Source organism: Salvelinus sp. IW2-2015, linkage group LG3 (genome assembly GCF_002910315.2).
Source record: "Salvelinus sp. IW2-2015 linkage group LG3, ASM291031v2, whole genome shotgun sequence".
In the NCBI taxonomy this organism is placed as follows: domain Eukaryota; kingdom Metazoa; phylum Chordata; class Actinopteri; order Salmoniformes; family Salmonidae; genus Salvelinus; species Salvelinus sp. IW2-2015.
In genome coordinates, this window is record NC_036840.1 from 31,839,284 (window position 1) to 31,861,606 (window position 22,323).

At 41.7% G+C, this 22,323-nt stretch overlaps 2 protein-coding genes across 3 annotated transcripts; both read right to left on the reverse strand.

Moving 5' to 3' along the window:
- Positions 1 to 279: 279 nt before the first annotated feature.
- On the reverse strand, positions 280 to 11,396 carry LOC111954811 (carboxypeptidase Z). Of its 2 annotated transcripts, XM_023974723.2 has the most exons (12): positions 11,199 to 11,392; positions 10,637 to 10,681; positions 9,342 to 9,559; positions 8,996 to 9,152; positions 7,303 to 7,506; positions 5,056 to 5,285; positions 4,631 to 4,792; positions 3,139 to 3,297; positions 2,681 to 2,819; positions 1,498 to 1,637; positions 1,299 to 1,398; positions 280 to 1,199 (listed from the first exon to the last, which is right to left on the reverse strand). In XM_023974723.2, exons 1-12 carry the CDS (start codon positions 11,305 to 11,307, stop codon positions 850 to 852), a joined length of 2,013 nt encoding a protein of 670 aa, XP_023830491.1. In that variant the 5' UTR covers positions 11,308 to 11,392; the 3' UTR covers positions 280 to 849. The 2 variants fall into 2 exon arrangements, with proteins under 2 accessions (XP_023830491.1, XP_070292202.1); XM_070436101.1 differs by having other exon boundaries at positions 1,299 to 1,637; positions 11,199 to 11,396.
- A 5,802-nt stretch (positions 11,397 to 17,198) lies between these two features.
- LOC111954820 (G-protein coupled receptor 26-like) lies at positions 17,199 to 21,985 on the reverse strand. Its single transcript, XM_023974733.2, has 3 exons — positions 21,229 to 21,985; positions 20,915 to 21,028; positions 17,199 to 17,536 (listed from the first exon to the last, which is right to left on the reverse strand). The coding sequence occupies exons 1-3, from the start codon at positions 21,894 to 21,896 to the stop codon at positions 17,299 to 17,301; spliced, it is 1,020 nt and encodes a 339-aa protein (XP_023830501.1). The 5' UTR covers positions 21,897 to 21,985; the 3' UTR covers positions 17,199 to 17,298.
- Between the last annotated feature and the right edge of the window lie 338 nt (positions 21,986 to 22,323).

Consider the following 22,323-nt stretch of genomic DNA (forward strand, 5'->3'; position numbering starts at 1 on the left):
CTGTTTCATTACATATTTTAAAGGAGACGACGATCACACAAGTTTCCCATTTACTGCCATGTGAATACACTTCAGGGGCAATTATTGTAAAGTACAACAGTCACTATCTGAGAAGAAGATACTTTACCGTATTATCATGAAGTAAACTTACTTCATAGTGGAAATCCGCAAGTGAGGTCAAATTGAACTAGGAAGCACCACACTCATTAAGAACGCTTCTCTTTAACAAAGTTTCAGTAGGGTGGGACTCCATAAACAGCAGTAATAGTAACAAATGAATGTTCTTTAATAATGTTTTATTATAAACACGTACAAATATGTGCGGGTGGAGAGACAAATCGTTGAAGCCTTTCAACCTTCCTGTGTTGCATTATGGTCATAAAGTGAAGCAGTTTAACAAAAGTTTGTAAAATGGAGGCTAGCTTTTGGAGAAAACACTTTACATGAACTATGACTTATTAAGATTACATATTGCTATCATGAACAACTAGCTATTTTATATTTTGCTTCAGTTACGACAGGTTTGCAGCAATGGATAATAATGGTAATACTAAAATGTGACACTTGTATGATAGCATTATGTAAATCATATTCAACTTAAATAGTAACCAGTCTTTGATCATGTAGGGCAGTGTCCTGGAGTACCCCCAGGGTTGCACATTTTTGTTCCACCCTTATATAAGCACACGTGATTGAACTAATCATCAAGCCCTTGATTAATTGAATTAGGTGTGCTAGTATTGACCTGTAGGAGGTATGTGCAACCCTTGATGGTAATCGGGGACCAGAGTTGAGAAAGGAGGCTATAGTGGGAGCCATAGAGGATTCTATGTATATTTAGGGGATGAGCTAGTTTCTGAGAAGCCAGGTGGGGGCGGAGCCATGGGCGTGGCTAAAGTAGCTCCACCACCACGGTTTCTCCTGCCCCTCSTCTCCGTTCTGGTTCTGCTCGCTAATGGTGTAGCGCTCAAACTGGTTGTAGGGGTCGAAGTCCTCATAGGTCCCCATGGATGGGATTCTATAGTCCTCCTCCATGTCAGGCTCCACCACAGCCTTCTGCAGGACAAAGTCCACCCGGCCTGCTTTCTGCATGCGTGCCGGGAGGTGGATCTTTTTCATGGCTCTGGTGTAGCCTGGTGCAGACGCAGTCAGGATGTGGATGCCAGCGGTTAGCAAGCGCCAGTAGTCTCCGTTTTCAGCTAGAGAGAGAGTGAGGATGTTTTTTTTCAAATGCTTACCACCCAGAATCATACTGACATTTTCTAGTGAAAATGACCAATCGGAGAGGCTGACTTTACCTGTGGTGATGTCATGCCTTATTCCTCTGACAGATATCCTTGCCCCTTTGATTCCATTCCCGTCCGCATCCTTTACTATTCCCTTTATTCCACGGTGGACCTGGTAAACATTGAGACGCAGGGTTAGTGGAGAACTCGTCTCAGATTTGTGAAAAGGAGTGATGTTTTGGAATGAAATGCTGGCTTTAAAGTCTCTCACCGACTCCATGAATGTGAGCAGAGCCTCTTTGTTGTCCTTCCAGCCAGTGTATAACTCCTCCTCAGCTGGGAACTTATCACAGCCCAACTCCACCGTCACCTCAAAACAGTTAGTGTGGAGGTAGTTGAAGTCCTGCATACCTGATCACATGACAGGAAGAACAACGTACCAGTGATAGAAACGACAAACCGCCATCTTCATAATCGAACTAGTGACAATAACTAAAAGTGCCACCAGGTGGCGATCATGGTTCATAATATAACTTGCCTATTAAGTTCATTGAGCCTGCATCAGCTATTTCAATCACAGGAGGATGGTTCATAAGAACAGTTTCCTGCCATTGTAACAGTATAACTTTACGTCCGTCCCCTCGCCCCGGGCGCGAACCAGGGACCCTCTGCACACATCAACAACAGTCACCCACGAAGCATCGTTACCCATCGCTCCACAAAAGCCGCGGCCCTTGCAGAGCAAGGGGACTCCACCTACTTCAAGTCTCAAAGCGAGTGACGTAACCGATTGAAACGCTTATTACGCGCACTCACGCTGAACCTATGCTAAGCCATTTCACATCTGTTACACTCACCCCTTTCACCTCCTCCTTTTCGCAGGCAACCAGTGGATCCGGGTCAACAGCATCAATGTTAACAGTATAACTTTACGTCCGTCCCCCTCGCGCCCCGGGCGCAAACCAGGGACCCTCTCTCACACATCAACAACAGTCCCCCACGAAGCATTCGTTACCCATGCTCCACAAAAGCCGCGGCCCTTGCAGAGCAAAGGGGAACCACTACTTCAAGGTCTTCAAGCGGTGACATAACGATTGAAACGGCTATTAGCGCGCACCACCGCTAACTAGCTAGCCATTTCACATCCGTTACACCATTCTTGATTTCTTGCTTTTCTTTACATTCTAGCTGTTTGACATTTGACTGCATGGGTGGGAGCTAGTGACACCAGCATTTCGCTRCACCGCTATAAACTGTGAACGTGACCAGGAAACTTTGATTTGATAATGATAGCTGTGATGGAATGAATGGATAGATACCATTCTATTACAGCCGTTAATATGAGTCCGTCCTCCCAAATGAAGGTGCCACCAGCCACCCGCTCGCTATATCGTCACTTCAACAGTCCTGGACTGTTTTTTAAATTTGACCGTTTTTTGTTTTTTTTAACTTACCACCTGCAAAGCTGTACCACCTTGCTCCATTTATGATGCCGTCCTGGCCGATGCTGCAAAAGTTCTCACACCTTCCAGAGTTTCCTTCTGACATGGTGGCATGGGCATCTGCATATGTTCTCGCTATCTGCTTGAATACCTGTAGCCAAAAATAAAATATATTATCTTTGTCATATTCATAAAAAATATAATGGGTAGTTTCGTTTACCTTTAAATTTGATATGTTACATTAGTTTGATTTGGTAGCAGCTGAGATACATTTTCTTCTTTCTTTACATGTATGTTACATGACGACTGTCGAGGAAATAAAAATTACAATTCATCTTTATATATGTAGAGCATGAACAATCAACGGGCCTTCTCTCTGCAACAGACACACTTCAGATCATAGAGTGGAGTCCATTTTGGAGTGTGCTGTTKTCCTATTGACTGTACATGTTGCTGTCAGTCCCGCCTACCTGTTCATCTGGCGTGGGGGAGAACATCTTCTGCTCTAGTGGGTGTTTGGAGAGGTCGTAGGGATAGGACACCAACAACTCCCCTCCRTGGAAGTTAGCTGAGAGCACAAAGGGAAAGGATCTGATCCACTTCATGACTGCGTATGTCTCTGGAGCTACCTGCATTATGACACACATAAAGACAAGCATATCAATTACAGTCAACATCTTGAGCTGGGCACATCAATAAAACCCAGGGTTTAAGAAATGATGGCATAACAGGSTACAGGTGAGGTGACGGTTAACAGCAATTACCAATCGTCAACTTCTCAATTMAAACTTGATGATTGGTAATCAAAACTCAATTCAAACGTTGATATTTAACATTGAAGATACATTACACATAGAGATTGAGGTAGTCACTTCATACAAGTACTTGGGAGTATGGCTAGACGGTACACTGTCCTTCTCTCAGCACATATCAAAGCCGCAGGCTAAAGTTAAATCTAGACTTGGTTTCCTCTATCGTAATCGCTCCTCTTTCTCCCCAGCTGCCAAACTAACCCTGATTCAGATGACCATCCTACCCGTGCTAGATTACGGAGACGTAAATTATAGATCGGCAGGTAAGGGTGCTCTCAAGCGGCTAGATGTTCTTTACCATTTGGCCATCAGATTTGCCACCAATGCTCCTTATAGGACACATCACTGCACTCTATACTCCTCTGTAAACTGATCATCTCTGTATACCCGTCGTAAGACCCACTGGTTGATGCTTATTTATAAAACCCTCTTAGGCCTCACTCCCCCTCATCTGAGATATCTACTGCAGCCCTCATCCTACACATACAACACACGTTCTGCCAGTCACATTCTGTTAAAGGTTCCCAAAGCACACACATCCCTGGGTCACTCCTTTTCAGTTCGCTGCAGCTAGTGACTGGAACGAGCTGCAACAAACACTCAAACTGGACAGTTTTATCTCAATCTCTTCAATCAAAGACTCAATCATGGACACTCTTACTGACCGTTGTGGCTGCTTTGCGGGATGTATTGTTGTCTCTACCTTCTTGCCCTTTGTGCTGTTGTCTGTGCCCAATAATGTTTGTACCATGTTTAGTGCTGCTACCATGTTGTGCTGCTGCCATGTTGTGTTGCTACCATGTTGTTGTCATGTTATGTTGCTACCATGCTGTGTTGTCATGTGTTGCTGCCATGCTATGTTGTTGTCTTAGGTCTCTCTTTATGTGGTGTTGTCTCTCTTGTCGTGATGTGTGTTTTGTYCTATATTTTCCTTTTTAAATGTGTTATCCCAGCCCCCGTCCCCGCAGGAGGCCTTTTGCCTTTTGGTAGGCCGTCATYGTAAATAAGAAAGGTMAAAWAATGTAAATGTAAATCCAAATTACATTGAAAGCGGTCATCATTGCACAATATTTGATGCATGTATTATTATCCGCAAGTATAAAATCCCACACGAAATGCAAGCATGGATGGCTAGGAATTCATACTGTACCTTACCAAACCAGTAAGCCTCTGGGATTGGGATGTGGTTGCTACGGAAACGTCTGTGTCTGCGCCGGCTGTAAACGATCGTAGTCAGGTCAGGGAAGTTCCTGTTCAGGTCAATGTTCTGGGCGTTGCCTCGACCTAGGGTCCAGCTGTTGTAGTTCTGAGCCTGTAGAGTTCATACAGTGGTAGTCAGGTTGGTATGTGAGTCAAAGCAGACATGTCAAAGCATACTGTAGGATCGTCGCTGTCAAGTAATATGAAATCAGCGATAGTTTAAACCAAATATTGAGGCCTGTTGTTGAATTTTTTTAAAAGCTGGGAAACTGATTACATACATTAATACCTTTCTGGCAAATGCAATTTGTTTTACACAGTGATAAAACAACAAAATATTAAAATGACGTGTCAAACAACGTTGATTCAACCTACCTCCTCGTTCTCAGAGTCGATGGTGTCCTGGACCTCGGCGGAAGCTAGCTCGTAACCGTCTGGGTTCATGGAGGGCAGGATGTGGATACGCGTGGTGTTGATCAGGGTCTGGATGCGCCGGTTCCCCAGCAGGTACTCTGAACACAGGTACTGGGCCAGGTAGATCAACAGCTGGCGACCCAGCACCTCATTCCCATGCATGTTTCCTATGTACTTCATCTCTGGTTCAACTGTTGATAGAAGGTGACAGGATAGGGACTTCTTTTAAATGTATTCAACCAAAGAGTCCCTTGAGATGAATGATCTGTTTTCCATGGAGACTTAACCAAGACAGCAGCTTACAGTCATGTGTAACATTTAGAAAAGTTACATTGTCCCTGGTTGAACTGTGGACATAGGCAAAATAATAATTAAGGGCCCGATTCTGACCCGTGTTAAGTGTGCGGGAATGGAACATAATCCACTTTTGATGCACTTTTCTCTGTCCATTCTGACCTTGTACTTAAGCATTAGAATAGCATGCTATTCACCCGCTATTTGTTTGGAGTGGAGCTCGAATAATTGACGGTGTGGCGGATGTGTGTACAGAAACGCCATATTCTGACCCTGTATCCCACTGCTGGTTTCCTTCTGAAACTAAGCAGTGTTGGTCCTGGTTGGTCCCTGGATGGGAGACCAGATGCTGCTGGAAGTGGTGTTGGTGGGCCAGTAGGAGGCACTCTTGTCTGGTCTAGAAAAAGATCCCAATGCCCCAGGGCAGTGATTGAGGACATTTCCCTGTGTAGGGTGCTGTCTTTCAGATGGGACATTAAACGGGTGTCCTGACTCTCTGTGGTCACTAAAGATCCCATGACACATCGTAAGAGTAGGSGTGTTAACCCTGGTGTCCTGGCTAAATTCCCAATCTGGCCCTCATACCATCATGGTCACCTAATCATCCCCAGCTTCCTATTGGTTCATTCCTCTCCCCTGTAACTATTCCCCAGGTTGTTGCTGTAAATGAAAATGTGTTCTCAGTCAAATTACCTGATAAAATAAACACAAAAGAAGAGGAATTCCACTACCTTTACGTGTGAGAAAACCATGAATAAAGTCCAGCGAACCTACCTGTTTCAAGTGGAAGAAGCATCTATTTAATTTTTTTGATTTAAATAACACCGTTCTCCAGGCACTGTAATTTACAACTTGATAAGAGCTAGGTAAATGAGTAATCCGTTTGGATAAAGGAATTGTAAATATAGGCTAAMTGACACTTGTTTTAGGTCTATTTTATCTTATAATTGCTGGAGATAAATGTGAAACCAGTCATATGGCAGCAAACTGAAGCATATCAACTTTACCACAGTAAAGTTTATGAAATGCTGTGCCATTATGCAGAGTTTAAATTGCAGTCTTTTAACTTGCAGGGATAGGCACTACTGAATGTCTTAATTATAGCCTACTCCGGCTTTCTCTGTCTCCTATTTCTATCATGTTAATAATTAGCCACTATCAGTATCGACCATCAGTAGGCCTAATAACAAACACATATTCAACTGCCAATTTACTGTTAGTTCCCAGTTAGTTTAGCCTACATTATAATTCCATTTAATTTCATTGTATCGTTTCCCTTTGCTTCCTCGGTCATGGCCGTGTGGTTGTTGCTAAGGATCATTAGTAACAGTCGATAATATACAAAAAATGGCATGTAAGCAAATGAAATTGTTATGGAGCGGAGCGCAGACCAAGCCGTAACAGTTTGAACCCGAKGCATGCCGCAATACTTGGCCGTGTCATTACACAGTTCCATGGTTAGTGCAACCAACAGACGAGGGTATAGTCTAGTATCGTACACTATTCTCCCTATTATAATTCTATGTACACTAATGTTCCCACATTACCATGGGTTGAACTGAAAGTGGCCATTTTCAGAATGAATCAAACCACTGCTTTCTTTTGTGCGTAAAGGCTCTCCAAACCAATTCATGATTCATAAATACTTTCCTAAACCTAAATAAGTATATATATATATATATATMTGGCTTTTCAGCAGTTTAATTAAATGTATTCAGAGCGTGCAAGGTAGCACCTGCATGGCGCGTTACGCGACTGAATAAGGTAAATCTGAATACCAAATACTGAAGTGCGTAGGAATGRCGTAAATTCCTATGTYGGAATCAGSCCCTAATTGAGAGACATATGACAGCGTTTAAGAAATAACATTCCCAGGACTCACACTGTAGTGCACCGAGGACCATTAGTACTTACGCAATTCATGTACTCCCGGGTTGTTTGAGAACTCTATCACTAGCAGGTCTTTGCCCTCCACACTGCGGCCAATGCTGTAGGTCATGGCGATTTCGGAGCATCGTGCTGCAGTCTTCTTCAGGATGCTGTTCATCTGGGCATTAGACTGATAGCTAAACTGGATGACAGTATGAGGCTTCTCAGGGGTATTACCTTCCTGTTTCGCTAGGATAAACAAGAGATGGTGACACTGTATGATAAGGATTTGAAAAGCATTTATAAGCATCTATGAACAGTTATAAGTGTAATGTCTTATTTGTGGAAGTTATTATGAAGTGTAACCAAAGATATAAAGGTCAATAGTGTTCCAAGCCAGTTCATGACACTTTGTATTAACTAGCAAGTGTGACTTTTGACTCAGTGTCCTAGAAAAGTTAACATTTGAAAGCGTAACCATGCGTCAATAAACCGCCTCATCGGGTGCATATCGAGATACCCCATTATTAAATGAGGCCTTAGTCTTTCATCTCATGTCGAGTAGAGCCCTGTAAAATGTCAGGAGACAGAGAAATTACATAAAGTGGAAAAGGTCTACATTCTCGCCCCTGTCTCCCCTGTATAAATGTGCTCATTTAGGGAAATGTGCAAGACCTAAAAGGTAAGAAACTGAATGAAGTTGAAACATAAGACCAGAGACATCTGTTCAAAATAAATATCAGCATGTAATTAATTACATAGCTTACAAGGCTTGCCAGACATCTTGTGTTTCAGTTAGAATCWTTWTTTTTTTTTTTTTACAGATTTCATACTATACTAAAAGCTGTTATGCAAAATGTGGTACCACCATCTGTGTGTATATCTACACCCATATCATATATATAATATGCATATCTATGATTTATTTCAGCAAAATGGCTACATTAACTGTTATTGTGTCAGTATAGGCTCCTGTAGGACTTGTTTATGGTGGCATAGAGCAGCTGCAGAGATAAACAGAGAGAGAGAGAGAGTACACAGGAAGAGAGGACTCATGAACACAGAGCAATCACACAGCTGGAATGGTTGGTTGTTTGCAGCTACAGGCAGAAACAAACTGTACTGAACTCAAGTTAGACKGATCACTGCTCTAGTGAACATATACTACAGTTCTCTGTCACCTATCAGTGTGAATTCATAGACTTGTTAAAACGCATATCTTGTAGGAGGCAAGATATTATTGGCAGATATGTTAACGTCATTGTAAATAAGAATTTGTTGTTAACTGACTTGCCTAGTTAAATAAAGGTTCATTAAMAAATGTGTTGAGAGGATTGTGGCATAATACAATCATCAAAAACTGTGAATGTTCATGTAAAAAGGCATTTGAATTGACCTATAAATAGTTTAAGTACATTCTTGAGGTGTGCCACAAGGAGTCATGTGGCAACCAGGTGACTGTCATTAATCTGGATAGAAACTGCATTCTCAGTTACCACTCAATATACTTCTGTTATTAGGAGGGGTTGGGGTGTTATTTTTCTTTATAATGACATAATCTTGTAATAATATTGACACACATGGGTCTCTCTAGTTTTACATTTTGCTCAAGGGATTGTTTTATGCATGAAAATATTATTTGAGTCAACATCATACTGCACCATTAGTGTCATACTGTTGTCACTATCATATATTGATAGTCATTTTTATGACACACCAGTTAAACTGTGGTCGTTACCTCGTAAGCCCTCCAGTGGGTCGTAACAGCCCTCCTGGTCACTGACAAAGAAGCGGTCACAGTCCAGGAAGTATGGCCAGGCCATCTCGATGCCCTCGAAGGCGTGGTAACAGTTCTTCCTCACAGCCTCGCACGTACTCCTGCACGGCTTCAGCACCTTACATTATAAAAGAAAAACCTTATTCAATTATTGAAAGTGGGATTWTTTTTTTTTTACTGAAGAAGGCACTGCATTATCAAAATGTTGGTTATTAGATTTACCCATTAAATTGTCGGGAACATATATAAAGTGCAATTTTCTTTTGATTTATTTGTATTATTACGTTATCCTTTGTTAGCATCAAACCTTCTCYTTCTCGCAGCGAGGCACCAGCACTGAACAGCCTAGCATGCGGATGTCCGGGGTGCACTCTCCATTGAGCAAGTTGTGGACCACACTGACGAGGAGGTACTCGGGGCCCAGCTCGGCCTCCTCGCGGGTCCTGTGGCCCAGGATGTTGGGGAACACGGTGTGGGTGTAGGACATGTCGTCGCAGTAGTTCATCATGATGTCCATGCACTTGGCTGAGTAGAGGAAAGAGCCAACCGAGGAGCAGTACAAATTCAGTATTATATGGTGAGTGACTTATCTGAATGTAGCTTATATGGTGAGTGACTTATCTGAATGTAGCTTATATGGTGAGTGACTTATCTGAATGTAGCTTACCGTGTTGAATCATCAAAGTATAGAATAGATACCGTTATATCAATAGGTTCATCATTATGCAATGTGTTATAATACCATTTATTGTCTCATAATTTCATGAAATCTTTAAAATTAACATCGGTGAGACCTTTGGGTGCTTTTGTAAGGTGGGTGGCAACATTTCTATAGAACAATAGGTTTGTTATAAATTATTTTCAGGTAGGCGTAGTGTTAACCTGCTTGCAAGATGCTGCTTTGAGACCATATGTTCTCTCCATTGTAAATCAGTATGTTTAGGGGTATTGGCCAGGTTGTTCTTTCTCTTGTACTTTTACATTTGTTCTCAGTTAATTTGTTTAAGAAACCTAGCTAAGATGCTCAGTACACAATAAGGCTCATTACTCATATCMTTGGCATGGAAAATGAACAAAACCTGATATTAAGAAGTCATATGGATATGCATGAAGAATCCACCCCTTGGTCTAAAACTTCTTTATTGTCTCATATAGCTAGCTACCTCTCTGCAGTGCCGAAAATGATCAAGTTCAAATATTTCTATTATCAGTGGAGATTAAAATGTGAATATTTCATACAGCCGTTTATCATCCAAAAATACACTTGATAGCTCGGAGAGGCCTTAAGGCCATAATATCCCATTTAGCCTAATCACTTAGTAAAACTTCATCTTCAAAAGTGTGATAGGTAGTTCAGCCTGTGGTTTGATAAAATTGTATAAATGTACAGTCCTTTAGGCCTTCTTTCGGTATGAACAGTAAGTTCTAAGCTATCTAACTGTGGTGCAATGAACACATCATGTTAGGATGCTTTCAATTAGTTTAGAATAGTCAGTTGGTCCTAAAGTCATAATAACCTTAGCATATGTTGTCACCAAGGCTTTACAAACAACACATTTACATGAGTTGAAGGATTTATTGAAGAAAAGAAAATGTACATACGTTGTTCTGGTTCTGGTTCTGGTTCTGGTTCTTTGCAAAAGATACCTGAAAGACAAAACTATTGTTAGTTGCTGTCATGCATTTAACACTAGATGGCAGAATCGCATTTATCACCAGCGTTATCGTGGCACTATAAAATCTGCTTTTTATTAACCCTCTCATCTTGCTTCACGATCTCTACTCCCAAATGTCTATCTTTCAGTAAAAACGTATTAATGCTGAGAATTGTCATTCTTTGGATCAGGTCACCTCTCACTATTGATGAATATCTACCTCAATCTTTATAGTCTACAGTTCTATAATAATTMTCTAAAGAAAAATAAGCACTTTATTTCGCACTAATTTGTGACACGAGGTTCTTTTTTATTGTTGTTCCCGTTGGCTTGTAAATAAACATTGTGAATAGAAGCATCACAGTTTGCATGTCTTGTCTGAGATATAATGAAATATTTCTGAACCATGCACTTTTATTTCAGAACTAGCCTAAACACCATCACGTCCGTCCTATGCATAAAACACACCATGTGCGTTATCATAAACAATAAGAGTTGGCCTACTTTACCTAGAAATTCGTCTTCGGGGTCGCAGAGCGAAGGGGCACACCAAACAACTGTTGCCAGTGCATTCAGGAAAACAATAGTCTTCATTTTCCTCCGTATAAAATATTCCATATTTTGTGATGTGGCACCTCAAGGCTACTGTGCTTAATTGCACGAAAACTTTTTGGGCTTCCCTAAAAAGTGAGTTTATTACACGAATTACGGTCGACTATCAAATTACAAAGGAAAATGTTCCGGACGGAAATGGAAGGCTGGATGGAGGTGGAATTGTGCCTGAAAACAAGTAATTTGCGCAAGTAAACTTTCTGAAATACACCTGTTACCAATTCCTATACAATAAACCGTCTTGCGCAACCATTTCCACCACCTTTTCTATTCAATGTTAACCTTTTAAWTTCTTACCTCTAAATGTATGTATTGGATTATGTGAACAGTGGACATTAACTGTAAAATAATAGGCCACTATTTCTTTCCGTCAGTGCTATCCGGGATCATTGGGGCGACCCCTAACCTTAACCCTTACCCGTAACCGTAACCATAACCCTCACCTTAACCCTTACATAACCCCCTTCAATGGGGTAGGGACTTCCCAATGATTTCGAATAGCACCGAYTTATTGTTTTCTCGGCACATTTTTCCAGTCCTTTAGTCCTTACTCGAGACAGTCCTTTGATCCCTTTCAACCAATCAGCAATATGCTTTGAAGAATGTMAGGATATGGGAGTGGGGTAAATTGGACCAAAGTGGTAAATAGAGCCAACTTGTTTCAATGGAAAACATGCACAAAATTAATAATTTGATCAAATATTTAGGAAGACATCATTATTTCATGGAGTCTGTGAAGGAAGAAACTACATGGAAAAAGTTAGGTCCAAAGAACAGATTTTCACCAAATCAAATGAATTTATTGTGTTATGGGTTTCATGATGCTTGTATTTAAACCAAAGTAAATTATTTTTAGATTGCATACATCAGTTGGGGTCTCTATGAGCTTTAATATGAGGTCCTAAACCTAGAATGAAAGTGCATCCTTGTAGCTGTGTGGGCTAATCAGGGGTTGGAGCCGGTTCAGGGACAAAAAACAAATWGTTTTTTTGAGGAACAGAATCAGAACTGGGAATAAAAGTGATCTATAATGTTCTGGAACAGAACCATTATTTTAAAAGCATGGGAACCGGTTAATAATGTTATTTTGCATTCCGGGCATTTTTTTCAGTCCCACAAAAAGTCCCACAAGGCACCTATGCAAAGCCCTCCCTCTGTCACTCAGAAACTTATTCCAGTGTCTGCCTGCCAGCTGAAACCTTTGCCAGTATGTGTGTAGGTTACCTGCCCCTCCCATCAGAAGCTTAGGCTAATGTAGCCTATTGACATTACAAGCATGATTCAGAAATTAGGGATAGATTTTTAATTAGAGAAGAATGGGTGAACTGTTTCAATGTTAGTTATCACGTTTCACATTGAATTTGTTAACAACAGAAAGGTAAGAAGTGTTTTTCATTCTGGTGCTGCTCTACACACACAAGCTTGTTAGCTAGCTAGCTCTGGTCCAACAATAAGCCAACTCTTGGAAGTTCAAAGATATTCAAAGGTCCTCCGTAGAAGCCACTCATCCGTAGGTATAATTATGTGGGCCGAGCCCCCTCCTTCATCCACTCTCTCCCCACCCGCAAAATTTCAGTCGCATCTCGCATGTAAACAATAGCTTGCCCACTCATTAGCAAGCTGCTCTGTTCGAACTGATTGGTGAAGTAATTTGATGTCGAGCTAATGTAAAAATATCAATATTTCAGAGGTTTAAAAAGGAACAGTTAGGGGCCTCCCGAGTGGCGCAGCGGTCTAAGGCACTGCATCGCAGTCCTGCGGTGTCAATACAGCCTGGTGTTTAATCCCAGGCTGTGTCACAACAGGTCGTGACTGGGAGTCCCATAGGACGGTGCACAATTGGCCCAGCGTCGTCCGTGTTAAAGGAGAGTTTGGCCAGCAGGCTATACTTGGCTCATCACGCTCTAGTCACTCCTTGTGGCGGGCCTGGCGCCTGCAACCTGACTTTGGTCATCATTTGAACGGTGTTTCCTCCGACACGTTAGTGCAGCTGGCTTCCGGGTTAAGCGAGCAGGTGTTAAGAAGCAGCGCAGCTTGGTGGGTCATGTTTCGGGGGACGCATGACTCAACCTTCGCCTCTCCCGAGCCCGTTGGGGAGTTGCAGCGATGAGACAAGATTGTAACTGGATATCATGAGAGAAATGGGGTAAAATTACAAAACAATTAATAAAAAGGAACAGCTGGAACAATGTAAACCGGTTCTGTTTTCGGGGTCGAAGTCGAACCGGTTCAGAACTTTATTTTGCAGGTCGGAACAGTGGAACGGAACAAAAATGTGTAGTTATTAAAAGACGAAAACCGATTCTGATAGACATGGTTTTAAGAAATGTGTAGGCTGCTTAACTTACCCTGTCCCGCTGCTCAACTTACCCTGTCCCGCTGCTCAACTTACCCTGTCCCGCTGCTCAACTTACCCTGTCCTCCGCTGCTCAACTACCCCTGTCCGCCTGCTTTAACCCTCCCTGTCCCCCTGCTCAACTTACCCTGTCCCGCTGCTCAACTTACCCTGTCCCGCTGCTCAACTTACCCAGTCCCCCTGCTCAACTTACCCTGTCCCGTCTGCTTAACTTACCCTGTCCCGCTGCTCAACTTACCCTGTCCCGCTGCTCAACTTACCCTGTCGTGCTGCTTAACTTACCCCATACACGGGGTATGTTGTGCCAAGAGACCACTTTTTTTTGGACAAGCTATGTTTTCAAATCTGTAATGTTTACATTAATTCTGATTTCCAGGGATACACAACATCCTGAAATACAGTGCCCTCTGTAATATTTTGTGACAGTGAAGCATTTTTCTTCTTTTGGCTCTATACTTAAAAAGTTTGGATTTGAAATCAAACAATGACTATGAGGTTGAAGTTCATCCATATCGGGTGAACCGTGTAGAAATTAAAGAACTTGTTGTAAATAATCCCCCCATTTTAGGGGAGCAAAAGTATAAGGGACAAAATGTTGCCATTAACTGATCCTCTGGAGAGTATAATCGTTCTCCGTATCCAGAGAGCTGTTGTGGCCAGATGAGGGGTACAGGTCACGGCGCAGCAACCGGTTGACAAGAGTAACCAGGACCTTCTTGTACAAATATCATACCCCCAAAAAATTATAACCTTCCCGTTATTGTAATGGTGAGAGGTTAGCATGTCTTGGGGGTATGATATTTGTGTGTCTAACTTTCTCACTCATTATTCACAATTCATTCAGGACTATCCGTAATCGTGGTAGCATCCACATTAATGTAGAAGTGTTTAGAAACATACTATATTATTTAAAATAAAAGTGACTCCAAAATGGCACAATACATGATTTACTATTCATTTCTATTGGACACAATATAATCTGAAACACAACCAAAGCATAGAGCAAATGCATATTTATTTAACTAGCCAAGTCAGTTAAGAACAAATTCTTATTTACAATGACGGCCTAGGAACAGTGGGTTAACTGCCTTGTTCAGGGGCAGAACGACAGATTTTCAGCTCGGGGATTCGATCTAGCAACCTTTTGGTTACTGGCCCAACGMTCTAACCACTAGGCTACCTGCCACCCCCATCAATGACTCCATCAAGCTTGTGTAGAGTCACAAGCTTGATGGAGTCATTGTGTGGTATGAATATGGTACTAAATACTTGACTTTTGACTACTTTAATACACATACAAGTTAATTTGTCCCAATGATTTTGCTCCCGTAAAAATTTTCAAAAAGTGTCATTTCTAAACGGATCACTCGAAATGGATGAAAAGCTCAGTCTGACTGTTAACCTCATAGTCATTGTTTGATTTCGAATCCAAGCTTTTGGAGTATAGAAAAAAATGCTTTACTGTCCCCAAAATAATGGAGGGCACTATATATATATATATATATATATATATATAATAAATATATATATATATCTTTGTTAGAAAGAACACTATATCGCCCTTGAAGGAGTGATGCTGAATGTAAAATAAAAAAATTGTCCAATTTACCCCACTCTCCCCTACATATCCTACTACTTGACATTCCTATTGGATTACTCAATTTACCCTGTCCCGCTGGATTATTTGAGGTGTGGTGGCACAAACATTGAACAGCCTCTGGCACCTGCAAAACAGCTGGTGAGGAATCTGTCAACATGAAATCCCCAGATTGGCATTAGATATTAAATATGCTTCTACATGTCTTGTCATATGGCCATATATATATCAAAGGATGCTTGTTATTTGACAGCTTTATTGCACATTTTTCACCAACAGCTTTACTCACACACTGCCAAAGTACAGCAAGTGGCATAGGCCTGCATAATGAAATGCACGTGTGCTTGGTGCATCTAAAAAGAATCAGGTTCTGATAAAGCAACTATTGAAAAGCCAAACAGTCATATATTGAATTCTGGCACGAACACAATAACGTGTTTTAAAGCACTTACTTGAACATAACATAACATAACATTCTTCTGCTATAGAACGTCTCTTTTTATTTGAAGATCATTTAAACAAATACATATTAGGGTTTCTCATACAGTGCAAAATAGTTTGATAAAGATAACATCCGTTATTTATAAATATCCATATAAACATTTCCAGCAATCACCTGGCAGAATAAAGTATTACAATATACACAATAGTACAAATCCATTTCAGTCAAAATTATCTTAATACCTGCAGTACATTCAGTTACAACACGCTATCATAGTAAACATGATGGCATTTGCCTTTGGCTGTTATAACTAGTAGCTCTGAGAGAAATACAAAGTGCATCAATATCCAGTGATTGATGTGAAATTGTGAGCAACTGCAGTAGAAGTCTAAAACACAGTCCATAGGCTACATAACATGGCTATCTAGTTGGCAGCATTTGCCACAGCAAGTACCATTCATTGAAAAGTTCACATTTTAACTTCAAGAAATTAATTGATGCCCCTTGAAATTGCACCAGTGCCCGAATGGCTACTGGTCAGCCACTAGCTAAGCTTTCCCGTCTTCCACTCTGTACCGTTGACAGTACATAACCTCGGACACCCAGAAAGAACATCTTGCGAAATTTGTCAGATCCTCCATTAAGTTCTGGGGGAGATGTGTTATAAAATATATTAATGAGACCAGCAAAGTCTCCACCCCTCTATATGAAAACTCTCAGCCAGTTACGGGCAAGTCTGTGGCCCAAAATGTCCCCTTCCGAAATTCGAACGATGCGAGCACCTGCAAAATCGTGATTTGTCCAAGTGGTCAGTGATGAAAAATCAGTGTACCRGAACAAAGTTCCTCGTTAGTCATGGCATCCCACAGTCTGTCAACAGCTTCTACTACCATTTATGTTACGTGCATCTGTCCACGAGAGATTAATAACCTTAATAGCACGTTCCTATATTCTATATGGGTGTCAAAAGGTCTGTAAATGTGGCTATGACATCTCCTTTATAAAGAGGTTATTATGTTATAAGAGCCCACTAGCATTCAGACTCTAGTGGAGTGATCCCTCCCTTTATGAATCGACCGAACCCCTGGCTGATTCATAACATTGATTCATTTGATTCTGGCTCTGGGCGTGTGTGTGTGTGTGTTGTGGTGTGTGTGTGTGTGTGTGTGTGTGTGTGTGTGTGTGGTGTGGTGTGTGTGTGTGTGTGGTGTGTGTGTGTTGTGTGTGTTTGTGGTGTGTGTGTGTGTGGTGTGTGGCTCTGCCAGTGAATCATGGATCATCAGACTCCCTTGTTTACCAATATCGTCTGGAGCAAACGTCCCTGAACGCGATCATTCTCTGTGCAGTCTATCCGTCTTGCCCTCTCTTCCTCCGTCTACCCCGCCTGTTTTCCTGCTGTCTCCTTCTATCCACCTCTTCCCCTCCCACAACCTCCCTCCCTCTCTCTCTCGCTCTCTCCTATTTCCTACAATCCCCTTTTCTCCCATCTCTCTCTCTTGCGCTCTTCCTTCTCTCTCTCACCTCCCTCCCTCTTTCCATGGGGAAATATTTATTTTGGGTCTGTCTGTCTGTGGTATATTTGTTATGTCCATAATGGTGACATTAACTGATCCTCTGGAGAGAGTAGTCGTTCTCCGTGTCCAGAGAGCTGTTGTGGCCAGATGAGGGGTACAGGTCACGGCGCAGCAACCGGTTGACGACGGTAACCAGGACCTTCTTGTACTGTAGACGCAGGAGGGAGTAGGCAAAGGGGTCAGACGCCGCTTTGCTGTATGTCAGGCACTTACTGACAATTCCCCAGTGGCGGTTGATGCCCACAAAGGGAAGCAGCTCGGTCAACCTGAGGAGAAGGCAGAGGTCAAGTTAGAGTTCGCAAATAGCCTTTTAGAAAGGGCAAAAGTTATCCAATATTCAAAGCATGGTATTTATCTTGCAGGCAGTTGTTCTGTTTGCTTTTGAGAGTGTTTGGTGATAATTCAGTTGGTATTCTATTAAATGCCATGAGGCTCTAAGGTTACAAGGTAGATTAGAATACATTTGGATTTACGGATGGGCCAGAAAAACAGCTTTGGCAACAAGCCTTATACGTTAGGAAATAATAATGTATGAACATATTTMTTCAAAATAAATATGTATAAACTAAACATTGCTACAATATTCTTGCCCATAGGTATATGCAGGAATGCCAATGAAGCAGTTGAGTGAGAGCTGCTTATTTCCAGGATTTATCCTTTATTTTCCCTTCTTCAGGTCATTCTGACTATTTCCAGAGGGTGTACAGAGGGTGAAAGGTCATGCCAATTACTCTTATATTTGTTCTCCATCATTTGTTTTGTTATTCCACCCCCAACCCCCTCTAGACCCAACCTTTCAGCCCCACACCCACACACTATCTACACCAGGGATGGGCAACTGGCGGCCCCCCCTTTTGAAAGCCCTCCGATCAATTTCCCAAACTCAGAATAGTAGAATACATGAGGTGCAATTTCTAAATTTGGTTGTGCATCAGCAGTTTTACTCTTGTTATGTCAGTCACTGACAGTCAGTCAATTAGCCCATGTCAGCTAACATTTGTTTGATTGCTAAGTTAGTTTAGTGGCCAGCTATCTAAACGTGTTATCAAATTACCGGCCGGGGTCCCCCATTTGATTTTGTTAGTCATTCTCATTAAAACTGCAAACATTTATTTCCACCCCATAGCAAAATGTGTAGAATTGCAGGAAATTAGCTGTAAAACAGCTAATTTTCCTCTCCCCTCAAGGCAAAATGTGCAGAATTGCAGCAAACTTGCTTTAAAATAGCAAAATTTTCTCTACAGCCCATGGCAAAATGTGTAGAATTGCACAAAATGAACTCTAAACTAAACTAAATTATCTCCATTATCAAGAGGGGTGCCACTAAACTGTTTTGCTTGCAATATGTGTGTGTGCTGTCTCTTATACACATCTAGATGTGTATAAGAGACAGACCCTGTACCTTACCCTGGTGTCTCAACTTACCCCATTGGTTCAAATTACCCCACTCTCCCCTACATATCCTACTACTTGACATTCCTATTGGATTACTCAATTTACCCTGTCCCGCTGGATTATTTGAGGTGTGGTGGCACAAACATTGAACAGCCTCTGGCACCTGCAAAACAGCTGGTGAGGAATCTGTCAACATGAAATCCCCAGATTGGCATTAGATATTAAATATGCTTCTACATGTCTTGTCATATGGCCATATATATATCAAAGGATGCTTGTTATTTGACAGCTTTATTGCACATTTTTCACCAACAGCTTTACTCACACACTGCCAAAGTACAGCAAGTGGCATAGGCCTGCATAATGAAATGCACGTGTGCTTGGTGCATCTAAAAAGAATCAGGTTCTGATAAAGCAACTATTGAAAAGCCAAACAGTCATATATTGAATTCTGGCACGAACACAATAACGTGTTTTAAAGCACTTACTTGAACATAACATAACATAACATTCTTCTGCTATAGAACGTCTCTTTTTATTTGAAGATCATTTAAACAAATACATATTAGGGTTTCTCATACAGTGCAAAATAGTTTGATAAAGATAACATCCGTTATTTATAAATATCCATATAAACATTTCCAGCAATCACCTGGCAGAATAAAGTATTACAATATACACAATAGTACAAATCCATTTCAGTCAAAATTATCTTAATACCTGCAGTACATTCAGTTACAACACGCTATCATAGTAAACATGATGGCATTTGCCTTTGGCTGTTATAACTAGTAGCTCTGAGAGAAATACAAAGTGCATCAATATCCAGTGATTGATGTGAAATTGTGAGCAACTGCAGTAGAAGTCTAAAACACAGTCCATAGGCTACATAACATGGCTATCTAGTTGGCAGCATTTGCCACAGCAAGTACCATTCATTGAAAAGTTCACATTTTAACTTCAAGAAATTAATTGATGCCCCTTGAAATTGCACCAGTGCCCGAATGGCTACTGGTCAGCCACTAGCTAAGCTTTCCCGTCTTCCACTCTGTACCGTTGACAGTACATAACCTCGGACACCCAGAAAGAACATCTTGCGAAATTTGTCAGATCCTCCATTAAGTTCTGGGGGAGATGTGTTATAAAATATATTAATGAGACCAGCAAAGTCTCCACCCCTCTATATGAAAACTCTCAGCCAGTTACGGGCAAGTCTGTGGCCCAAAATGTCCCCTTCCGAAATTCGAACGATGCGAGCACCTGCAAAATCGTGATTTGTCCAAGTGGTCAGTGATGAAAAATCAGTGTACCRGAACAAAGTTCCTCGTTAGTCATGGCATCCCACAGTCTGTCAACAGCTTCTACTACCATTTATGTTACGTGCATCTGTCCACGAGAGATTAATAACCTTAATAGCACGTTCCTATATTCTATATGGGTGTCAAAAGGTCTGTAAATGTGGCTATGACATCTCCTTTATAAAGAGGTTATTATGTTATAAGAGCCCACTAGCATTCAGACTCNTTGAATCCCCGAGCTGACCAGGAGAAATCTGTCGATGTGCCCTTGAGCTAGGCACTTAACCCTAATTGCTCCTGTAAGTCGCTCTGCATAAGAGAGTCTGCTAAATAACTGAAATGTCAAATGTAAACTACAATACTATATTCCCTCTAGGCCAAGCTTTTCCAAACTCGGTTTTTGCTCCATGACAACACAGCTGATTCAAATAATCAAAGCTTGATGACGAATTGGTTATTTGAATCAGCTGCTCTAGGTCATGCTGTGTGTTGGTGGAAATGAATGCCTCTGTGTGCTAACTGTCATCTCATGGTGGTCCAGTGAAATGACATGAMGACAGATAATTGATGGTTTAATGAAGGATGTATCAGATGCAGATGGAGATCATGAACGCGCAACAACAAAAACTCATTGGGTGAAATTGAATTAAAGCTTTATTTGTGCATTGCTCAACCTTACATGAGACCTGCCTCACCTTTCAACTGAATTTTGTTGATCATTTTTCTGTTATTTTGCTGGGTGGCAAAGTTATTAAACAGAGTAAACCCTTCGATGATAGCCTATATCTTTACTGTTCATAAACCCCGTTTTATTATCAAAGTGTGTTCACCTGGGGATGTGTTAATCTCATAACCTCTATAATAACCCATTTAATAATGTGTTTAAGGTAGGTGCATGAAACTCCTGTTTGTTCAGCTGCCTGTATCCCAGTTGACTGGAAACCCACTTACCTCGTAATAACATASGGAGCAAAACAGATGATGAATGACCCAATGAAAATGCTGATTTTCTTGGTGGCTCTCTGTTTCCTTCTCTTTTGTTCTACCAGACACCTTTGTTTCACACTGAAAATAGGAATTAACTGATATTAGTCCAGCAGAATAAATGACAAAACATTCTACATTGATTTTTTTTATTTTTATGAACACCTACAGTAAGCATGTTTCCCCAGGTTTGAATCTATAACCTATAGCCTACTGTAAAGCTAACATTGCCCATTGTAACGGCTATGGATCGCACACCTTAAGTAAAGGAGCATACGTACGATGGGTGAATATCCACCAGCAAGAACAGCGTCTGCATGGTTATAACGTCAATCCTCTTGCAGTGAAAGCGTGCAACTTTTAGCACCTTCAGATAGGTGAAGCACAGGATCAGCAGGGAGAGCAGGAAACTACTGGCGTGGAAAACGACGGTGAAAATTGTAAACTTGATCCTGTCGCTCTCCTCGCTCAAATGCAACGTGCACGAGGCGTAAATGTGGCTATAGTCAACCCAGGAGAACAGGAGGGCGATGAGGGAAAACGTGAGGGAGTGGAGCCACGAGTAGCACATCATGATCACTGCGTCCTTGTAGCGCATTTTACTGGAGTAACTCAAGGGGAACACCACTGCTATCCACCGGTCTATACTGAGTGCTGCCATACTCAACATGGTGTTCGCAGTCAAAAAGGTCTCCAGAAAGCTCACTGTATGGCAAAGGCAATCCCCAAAAGGCTGGTGGTTTCTGACAATCCCCACCAATGTCGATGGCATGTTTAAAAGGGTGATAAGTATGTTGCAAAAAGACAGGTTCATGATGAATATACCCGGTACCTGTCGGCGGATCTCGGTGCTCTGGACAAAACATAGCAGCACCAGCAAGTTCGACAACAACGAGACAATTGCGACCACAACAATGAACAACGTGAAGATAATTTCCGCAAAGTCCATGTCTCACTTGAAAAAGTCCACTTGCGTTTTGCATGCACCTGTAGATAATATACACTTAATATCCACCATGATTCCACCGTCGTTTATCTCCAAGGTCCTCATTCTAGAATTTAACTCCAAGTTTCGCCGTCTCCAAGTTGGTGGAGCGCTGTCCAGAGTGCTGAAGTGAGGAGACCGYGCGCGCCCCTCGAGCGCCAGACCATTTCGTTTCTTTAACGGAATGGAGTTGTCTACTCCCACACCACACAAGTATTTGTAACAGAATTTGATGGCATGTGTAACTGAGCGTTTGGGTAACACATGGGCAAATGTTTCGTATCTCCGCTCCCTTCTACGACTACCTCAGCATGAAAACWGTGGGACTGCGACGCACGCCACTGCCTTTGTGCGCAGAACATGCGTACTAAACAAGATGACTGTTTGGAGC